The sequence below is a fragment of the Mus caroli genome, chromosome 1, assembly GCF_900094665.2.
Source record: "Mus caroli chromosome 1, CAROLI_EIJ_v1.1, whole genome shotgun sequence".
Classification (NCBI taxonomy): Eukaryota; Metazoa; Chordata; class Mammalia; order Rodentia; family Muridae; genus Mus; species Mus caroli.
This window is the reverse complement of record NC_034570.1, coordinates 166,895,050-166,905,291: the sequence shown is the minus strand read 5'-3', so window position 1 is coordinate 166,905,291 and position 10,242 is coordinate 166,895,050. Positions and strand designations below refer to the sequence as shown.

At 40.6% G+C, this 10,242-nt stretch overlaps 1 protein-coding gene across 3 annotated transcripts in view; it reads right to left on the bottom strand.

Moving 5' to 3' along the window:
- Positions 1-10,242, bottom strand: part of Sdccag8 (serologically defined colon cancer antigen 8) — a 193,913-nt gene that overhangs the window by 168,096 nt on the left and 15,575 nt on the right. For all 3 annotated transcript variants that reach the window (XM_029481038.1, XM_021162638.2, XM_021162554.2), the window contains exons 5-6: positions 8,794-8,919; positions 3,103-3,243 (exon numbers count right to left, since the gene is read on the bottom strand). In XM_029481038.1, the coding sequence (XP_029336898.1) occupies positions 3,103-3,243; positions 8,794-8,919 (267 nt within the window). The remainder of the gene's footprint in view (positions 1-3,102; positions 3,244-8,793; positions 8,920-10,242) is intronic.

Sequence of the window (10,242 nt, the reverse complement as noted above, 5' to 3'; positions counted from 1 at the left end):
TACTCCATATCCACTGCACTGCAGAGGCACAGGCACCTAAACATAGCCGAGCATGGGGTATACTCCATATCCACTGCACTGCAGAGGCACAGGCAGGATAATCATGAGTTCTAGGCCCTAGATTCTAGGCCTCCCTGAAATAGATCAGGTCCAGAGCATCCTCAGCTATGCTGAAAGATCCTGTTTCAAGAAAGCCAAAGGCCAGGGATGCAACTCAGCAATGTAGTGCTTTGCCTAGTGGTGCTTGGCCCAAGTTTTGATTCCCATAATCTCAAAGAAAACAAACAAACAAACAAACAAACAAACCTAATGAACATTAAAGATGACTTAAATACATGAAGTTGTATGGAGTTCACAAGGATGGGTGAAATGGTATTATAAGGGCATTAATTCCCAAATAACATATACTTTAGAAAGACAATCTAAATCAAACTCTACAATGTATTTGGAAATGCAAAAGGCCAAAATAGTAAAGATACTCTTTTGGAAAAAGAGTAACATTCTATGTGACATGGTCTACAATTTAGGCTATAATAATCAAGACAGTTTAGTATGCACACAATGAAACACACAGAGAAACAGAACACTTGTAAGCCATGGAAAAGGTGCTGAGATGCAAGGGAGGTTCCCAGGTGTGTGCTTGCTCGCCTCACATGTGCAGGCTGTTGGGTTGAACCCTTAAAACCACAGGCACAAAACGCAACATGTAAGTCATGAGGGCACAAGACTACCTTTTCAATAAATAGAACTCTAATATATCGATAAACACACTAGACAAAACCAAAATATAATCTGTGTGCTTCATATCACATACCAAGATGAATTCCAGGCAGAACGTACATCTAAATGTAAAAGGCAGAGCTAAACACTCCAGAAAATACTTTAGGAAAATATCCTGTGTCAGCTAGAAAGGGACTTTTTAAGATACAGAAAGCGCATACTCTTAAGCTCTCGCCTTCCTTACTCTCTAGCTCTCTTTCCCTTCCCCCTTCTCTCCATGTGGCCGTGGCCGGTCTCTCCCTCTCTCTTTCTACCTTCTCTCCTTTCTCCCTGCCTTTCTACAATAAAGCTCTAAAACCATTAAAAAAAAAAAAAGATACAGAAAGCACTATACAATGAATAAACAATGAAATCTTTGTAACTAAAGCAAGCAATTAGCTACCAGGAGAATTAAAAAGTAAGATATACTTAGTGAGACTACAAAGCTTAGTACACATAGTAAAGCATGTGTAAGTGTGTGTAAGTGTGTGTGTGTGTGTGTGTGTGTGTGTGTAAGTGTGTGTGTGTGTGTGTATGTGTGTGTGTGTGTAAGTGTGTGTGTGTGTGTGTGTGTGTATTCCCCAAATCAACATATCAAATAAACATAATATATCAAGGAACAGAAAAACTATACAGCATACTTTGCTATAAGCTCAAGGGTAGCCTGGGCTCATGATGAGTTCCAGACCAGCCTAGAGAGCCCTTGTATGAAATAAACTCATTACAAAAACAAAAACAAAAAACAAACAAACAAAAAAACCCAAGCAAATGCACACAAGATCATTAGAAAAACTGCCAACAGTGTATAAAGAAGGGTGTGAACTTCAGGATAAGTCCTGTGCCATGGATAGGGTGTAAACTGGTAAAGCACTTCGTGGAAGACAGCCATTGATAATCAATTCAAGTCGAACACTGACATAGCCTAAGACCAAGAATGTGTGAGGTGCATGCCCACAGACATAATGAATGTTCTCTGCAGAAATACTCACACAAGCACCAAGCTAGAAGCACCACAAATATCCATCAGCACTAGATAAGTCACTTATGGTACATTCATTTGGTGGCTCCTCAATGAAAATTGCTACTCTTCTGCTACATGCAGTAACATGGACAGATCTAGAAATGCAATGGTAGGAAACAAAGACAAATTGTTGGGACATACATGTAATGCCAGCACTTGAGAAGCAGAGGCAGGAGGATTGAGTTCAAAGCCAGGTTTGGTACCACAGTGAGTTCAGTGCCACCCTGGGTGATATGAGACCCTGCCTCTAAAAGCCAAACTAAAGTTAAAAGAGAAAAGGGGTAAGGAAGATGGAGAAGGAGAAAGAAAGGGGAGCTAAATCAAAGAACGTATACCATTGTAAGGCTCCATCTATATAATCTTTCCTTGATTCGCAGATTCAAGTAGAATGTTTAGTAATGTGTTCTTGGCAAATGTTCATGGAAGTCAGGATGTTGATTAGTTATGGAGTGCAGAGACACTGGGTGGCAGGGAACACAGCAAGGATGTACAAGGATGGAAAAAAAAATCTTGATCCAAAATTTCCTGAGTACTCTTTCAGAGTAAATCACTAGGCTGTAAACCTTTGAGTACTTTTTTTTTTTTTTTTTTTTGGTTTTTCGAGACAGGGTTTCTCTGTATAGCCCTGGCTGTCCTGGAACTCACTCTGTAGACCAGGCTGGCCTCAAACTCAGAAATCCACCTGCCTCTGCTTCCTGAGTGCTGGGATTAAAGGCGTGCACCACCACGCCCAGCAGACCTTTGAGTACTTTAATGAACTCAAATTGCATTGTGCAGGAAGAATGTTGGGAAAGAGGATGTCGAACTGGTCCATGTGGTATCAAAACTATTACTAGGTAGAAATCACTTACAACCGTAAAATGAGCAGGCGGAATGTGCTATCAGGTGTTACAGTGAAAACAGGAGACAAGGAGTGCAGATAAGAATATATTCAACTGTCTGGGAAAGTTTGCGGAGTAAAGGAGATAAAAGTGTAGGGTCATGAACAGGATAAATTAAAAAAAGAAAAAAAAATCTGTGAGAAAACAGATATCAGACTTACAAAAGAAAAGGCTATAAGCAATTGCCTCCTGTACATCCAAAGCACAAGGGGAAACACAGGCTAAGACCTGGAGAAAGCAGGGGCTGTTTTAGAAGGGAACCAAGAATAACTCTAGGACAGAAAAATCTCAATAACAGACTTGGCACATCCATTGGAGGGGTTCAAGCCTGGATTGAGCAAGTGGAACAGAGAGCGACTGAAATGACTAAGGCCACAGGGCAAAGGTGAAGAGCGACCTGAGATGAGAAGAAACAGAGGTGCAAAAGCACTCCACACTCACCAGCTCCAGATTCCATTTGTCGGCATCACCAGTGGATGCAGTTTTGCCAGTTTCAGCATCACCATGAGAAAATGGTCTCTTTGCAGCTTCATCCACCCTAGAATCTTCTCGTGTCTTAATCCAAGAATTCTGCATGTTTCCCTAAAATAAAACACGCCATTAGTTGCAGCTGACATTCAACATAAAGTAAACATGCAGACTATAAATGGAATCATGATTCCCAGCCATAAGGAACATGTGCACACTGAGCCTGTGCTAGACAATGGGTATTAAAGGGTCAAGTGCCCACATATGCGGGAATAATGCAAATATCCACAGAGAAGCCTGATGCCTGTGTATTCAACATTCTCCTCAGAGAACAGACACTCTGGAAACTGACAGTCTTATATTTTCCATATTCCATAGATGCTAATAATCATAGTTGAAAACATGTTAGACATTTTTTGTACACTTCATATAATTTGCTAAGAGCCCCAAGGATAAATTGTAAGGATTTATCTGGCTGCAGTATGTACATGCTTTTTACACAATGAGAGAGACATGGGTGTTCTCCGCTCTGGATTCCTGATAGTGCTTCCAAAACTCCTGACATTTTTAGAGTGAAAAAGACCATAGTTTGGTACGATACTGGGTATTTGTGCACAACTGTCAGTACAAGAGGTCCTAAGACCTTCATGACCTTGAGTGATGGAAACGTTTATGCTTATTAGATGACATAGGTTCCTCCAAGGCTTCATGAAGGGGGGCAGGGTTTACCAGAAATCTTGTTAGACAGGGAAACTCTTGGCCTCCCTGTTCTCTGAGGATAGGAGAGCTAGCTGGAGACTGACTTGCCAATGACTACTGGTTTGTTTGGTCATTAACAAATCAACCATGCCTATGTAAGGAGTCTTCTTAAAATTCCAGATAATAGGGGGTTGGGGAATTTCTGGGTTGGTCAACACATCATTGTGCTATAATAAACTTTTCTCTAAAACTGACCCTCTGTGATCTGTGTATTTCAGTTCTCTAATCCATTATTTTTTTTTTTAGACAAAAACTTGAAAGCCATTGGCTTTTGTGGCAGTTGAGGTTTTCAGGATCATAGCTCCAAGTCAAGAAAAGTTCACTTCTTAAAAGACATTGCAATACTTGGATCTTAGGACTAACTCACAGGAGAGGATGTTGGACACTGAGAGCAATGAGAAATTTCAATTAGTTTTCTGGAGAAGTTCTGGTCCTAGTGTGTCATTTAGATGAACAAACCCTTCCATAAAGGGGCAGCCTCCCAAGAAGCTGGGTGGAGAGAGGAGCTCCACTGCAGGAGCATTCACAGATTCACAGGCAGTTTGCATCACTGTTAAGGGAAGTGGAAATGTGAGGGTTCTTTGGAAAGTCAGTGGGATGGTGTTTTGCTGAGGCAAACATGTGAAGGAACGTTGCGTTAAAGTGGTCACAGGTGTGAAAGGCTAAGGCAGACTCCTGAAGAAACGTTTTGCTGAAGCAGACACAGGAGAGAGGATGTTCTGCTAAAGCAAGAAAGTACACCTGATGAAGGATTTTTCGATAACAACATGCATGTACTGGTCAGCTTTACATTGTGTAGCTGAGAGCTGAGCTGCATTTTGCCAGGACGCCATAGAGAGAAATGCACCAAAAAACTTCTGGTGGTGTGCTGCAGCTTCTTGATGCTTCCAAGGACTCGGGCTGATTGGCAGAGTGATGTCAGCTAAGACAAGCGCTCGTGCTGAGGCAAGGCATGTGGAGGACACGTGATGTATGAAGGGACTAAATAGAACTTGACGAACAGTGGCAGAGGCTGAGCTTGGCTTATTTAGAGAGCTAGCTGTGCAACAGCTTGTCAGTCTCGCAGCATTGCTGATCATTGCTGAGAGAGGCACAGCCAGGAACTTCTCAGGGCATTCCTCTGGGTCCCTCCTGCTGATTCAAGCTGAAGCTATGGCCATGTTATCTCTGCTAGGTCATGTCTCCACTGTTGATTCGTGTTTGCTATCCCAACCCTACTGAACTGCACTGCTGTGTCTCTGTGAAAAGTTTGTTGCCGCCATCTGCTAACCTGTAAACTGAACTGCGGATTTTCAGACAACACAGACAGGAGTTGCTCCAAAGAAATTTTCTAAACAGGTCCACTCCCCCCATATCCTTTCTTTCCCACCCTCTGGTGGGTGGTGGGCTAAAAGAGGGTTAACTCGTTCAAGAATTAATATTTTTAAAAAGGTTTGAAAAATTAAAGTTACAATTAAAAGAGGTGTGCTGGCTGGTTTTGTGTGTTACCTTGACACTAGCTGGAGTTATCACCCAGAAAGAAGCTTCAGTTGGGGAAATGCCTCCATGAGATGCAGCTGTGGGGCATTTTCTCAATTAGTGATCAATGGGCCCCGCCCATTGGGAGTAGTGCCATCCCTAGGCTGGTAGTCTTGGTTTCTATAAGAAAGCAAGCTGAGCAAGCCAGGGGAAGCAAGCCAGTAAGAAACATCCCTCCAAGGCCTCTGAATCAGCTCCTGCTTCCTGACCTGCTTGAGTTCCAGTCCAGACTTCCTTTGGTGATGAACAGTAGTGTGGAAAGTGTAAGCTGAATAAACCTTTTCCTCCCCAACTTGCTTCTTGTTTGTGCAGGAATAGAAACCCTGACTAAGAAAGAGATAAAGTAGAGGGTGGGGAGAGTAGGAGGCCAGGGAATGAATCCGGGTCCCAGGCCAACACGTCTGCAAGCTATTGTGTAAGTAGGGCCGTGTCTTACAAGATCTGCTCATAGTCTGTTGCTTCTGAAATCAATCCAGGATGAGGTAATAATTCCTCTAGAGAAACTGGCTAATGCCTACAGACCACAGATTGCAGGCCCTTGATAGAAAATATTATTATTCTTTAGAAATAAGTGCTTGTCTTCTACAGATAGCTTTTAAAAACTTGAATAGTATTTAACCAATTTTTTAAATCCTTAAAACCATTGAAAACTTCTTATTTACTTACTGTAGGAAATATTAGTACAGAAACTGACCCAGAAACGTTCTACTTATAAATCCTATCCTAGATCTTTGAGTTAGTGCCAAAAATCTCTAATAAGTAACATATTTTTTTATATTATACTTTTTAGCTACAGAGAACGCTTTTCTGACAGGAAACTTTCATGGGGATTAAACTATGATTTTAAAAGATGATTGATGCATACTGTGAATAGTTTTAGTTTTAATAATACCATTACCATTCCTCTATAACATCTAGGTAATCAACCCACCCAGAAGTTCCAAATCTTGGGGGCTTGCCTGCAAGTGCAGAGATAGAATTGAGGAACACAATTCTTTCTTTTCTGGGAGAAACCTCTGGGCATTATGGTTTGGTTCAATGCAAGCATCTCTTACTAATTTATACAAACAGGGAACAAAACATGAGCTTAGGTAACTGCATTCAAGGGGGTCAAGACAGCCTGGGCTCCAGTTCTTGCTTCACCATTTTGTAGCTCTGTGACAGAGTGTCAGATACTTAACTACTACATATTTTAACTTTCTCCTCTGAAACACAAATAGTAGCACTTGCCTTGCATGGCTATTGTGAAACTGAAATAATACAAGGAAAATAACAGGCTTGATGCAGTGCCTGATACATACTCATGCAGTCAGAATAAATGGTAATTACTATATATTATTTCAGTCTTTTACAGAAGAGGATATTGGGACACTGGGAAATCTAAGTTCAAATTAACCTAAAGCACTGCTGAGACTTAGTCTGAATATGAGTCACTAAAAAAGCCTATTTTTCCTTGAGGAAGATAATATTCCTAACTCACCAACATTTAAGATATGCTAAAAAGTTTTATTCATATTAATTTCAACACTGTATCAAGAAAGCATTGGAGAAAGACCTGTTTACCTACCCAAGTAAGCAGCAAGCACAACTGTACAACAACAGTGATATCACAGAGACTAAAAGGCTGGCCAGCACACCTACTACAGTTATTCCTGGGTTTGCATCCCTTTCACTACATGGGAATGAGTAAGATCGATATCACAGCCCCTAGAACCTTGTCTTGTCTATGATTATGACTGTAATTTCCTTTTGGCAAATCCTCTTTGCTCAGACTGAAAGGCAGAAGTGCAGTGACCATCGCTTCCTTCCCTGCTCATGCCCCCTGCCTCTTACTCACTCGTCTGCCTGATTTCCTCTCTCACTTCACTTCCTCTTCTTCCCACTTCTTTGCCACTGTATAAATATTGAGGCGATGAATAATTGACTCACTGCTCCATGATTATATATTTACAAGAACAGCACAGGACTATTTTTCTAAGGAGCATATCCAAGGACTTTTTATTGGATGATACCCTTTTTTCAATTTGACATCAAAATTATAAGCACTAAGGTGGAATGTTTAACCACCAATATTAGTAATCTTATAAAGCTTCAAAATAATTTTATATAAAGGAGTAAGTAACTTGTCACAAATGTAAATGTCAGCACAGAAAACAAACCGAATACTAATCATCAGCTCACTGATGAGTTTTCAAAGTCAACACAACCAGATGTTTCTCAACAGCCAACACACACACACACACACACACACACAACTCAAGGACCAGAAAGGAAATGCTGGGTCCGTCTAGGGGAAGCAAGCTACAAAACCAAAATCAGATGACACTTAACTACATCATCAAGACTCTCACATATTATTTTTCATAGATATGATTTACTAATGATGCCTACATCTAGAAACCACAAAGTCTATGACAAAGTAAGCTGCAACCGGCAAACATCAGAACTGCCCCATGGAAGGTAGAATTTGTATAACTTGCAGGGGTCTTTAGACTCTACAGAGTCTAAACGGTCTTTAGAGAGTCTAAAGAGCATTGATCCATTCTTCAAAGTCTGGGCCGATGACACTAGAGACAAGAGGCAGCCTGAGGCTCACATTCCTAGGATCCAACCAGACCAGAAAAATCTTGGGGACTCTCAGGGGATGGATCCCAGGAACTCTCACGGTAGACCCTGACAAGGGTAAAGCTTCTCAAATCACCATTAAAGGAACTAATTACTATGAGCATGGCTGATCAAACTACTTAGTAAATACCAGGACAAACAAACGGTGCAGACACAGAACAGAATCTTGATTCTCAGACTCAGACCAGGGTTCTTCCTACCACACAGTGCTGCTCATCTAAGATCTTAGAGCTCAAGAGAAATGTAGAGAAAGTCAACAGATCTGGGTGAGATGCTGAACCATTCATTCCTAGACTAGCACAGTTCCTCCTATGTAACACATTCTCTCCTTGATGGTTCCTCTTTCCATATGGAAAAGGCATAAAAGCATGGAGAAGACACCCGGGGACCTCCAGGCCCATGTTCTGTCACCTCTCCCACTCCACCACAGCTGAGTCTTAACTATTAAAGCGCCATGCAAATCTGAGCATGGCATTCTCACCAAATGGAACAAGTATGTCCAAATTATGGATCATGGGACATATGCACCCCAGAACAGCTTTCAGTGTAATGTAGCCCAACACCAAATCATCGAATTATTTAAAGTACCATGAGTTAGTTAGTTTGTGGGGTTTTTTTCTTTACAACTCAACTTCATAGTTCTTGAGTATGAACTTCGTAGAAAATACTATTATGTCAAAAGGTTGGAACCAGTTGAAAAGCTGGGAAAAAGGTAGGAAGAAACATTCAAAATAAAAGATTATGGTTATAAACACCACTCACAGATGCATCCAGGAATGTTTGCTCCCTCAGTGTCTCCTCGTGTCGTTGAGATTTCAGTTCTTGCTGGAGCCTTTCATTCTCAAGTACAACTACTTGCACCCTATTTTTCATTCCAGATAATTCATCCTTTAAAAAGCAGAAATCAAAACACATTAATGCTTAAGAAACACTTATATTAATTAATTACTTGGAATTCAACATGAAATAAATTATGGAAGATTTATACCATCAAATTCCTGATGTACAACAAATATATTAAGGTAAGAAAGGAAACCCAGCTCTAGGAAATATTATCTAGTATTTGGGTTACTTAAGGGATAGTTGACATCTGCTGGTAGCCATACCACAACGTGTTATTATTTTGTTTCTACAAGGAATCAAAGAAAAGTCTTAGTTAAAATGGTTATCTAAGAGACTTTTCCAAATGAGGCAATCTGCTGAAAATTAAGTAAAGTACTACCTACCAATGATTAAATGTCAATAACGTATGAGGACTAAATGGAGGGAGAGAGCCAAGGCATAGAAATATGCAGTGTTTATCAACTGGTACCCAGAAGAAGTACAAATGAAGCAGACTGGAGTAAAGTTTGAGCACTTTTGTTTATATATTATCACTGGCTGAGCATCATGTAATATAAGCAACGGAGGAAGTCACAACTTGAATAGCTACTGAGTGGTAACTTACTTTCTGAAAACAAAACAAAACAAAAACACTCAAAAATACAGATACAGGTAAGCTACTATTCATTGCTACTACAGTCAAAAGCTATTGTGTAATGTGCAGATTCCTTTTACCTACCTTAGGAAAAAAGCCTGTAATTAAATGTTGTAACTGAAAAAGTAAGTTCCAGAAGTCCAGTTCTTAGTCCAGCATGTAATTAAGTTACAAAGTATCAAATCAATCTCTCTAATAAAAATTCTTCTTAGACCCACCTCAGAGTTGAAGTCACAGAGAAAGCTGAGCCCTTAAGTCAGAGAAAACATGCTTAGAACTACAACAATGGAACAGAAACCTTTATGAAACCTCTGCAGAAGCCAATACTTAGGGAGAAAAATCCAAATGATAACTGACTCAAGGCTCAGTGTGGGTCAGTTTAAGGTCTAAAGACTCTTGGGTGATCTAGGAGCCCTCAGCATTTGAATTCCATGGCTACCAAGTACTCAAGGTAAAAGTTAGAAATGAATCTACTCATGCCAGGAAGGGGGAGGCAGTGCCTATGAAATATGCCCAGGACCTGTCTCCTCTATAACAAGGCGTTACTCGGGCAGAAATACTTCAAAGGACCTATAGGCACCGGCTTTATGAAAACCTTTATGGGTTCAGTGAAACGTGAAAGGGACTCACATATTGGACAGCACCTTGTATCCCCCATGACTTTCCATACCAGTAGGGCTCTCTTGTAACAGAGGAGAAATTCAACCTACAGAAATTCTTTCAAAGACTCTCTA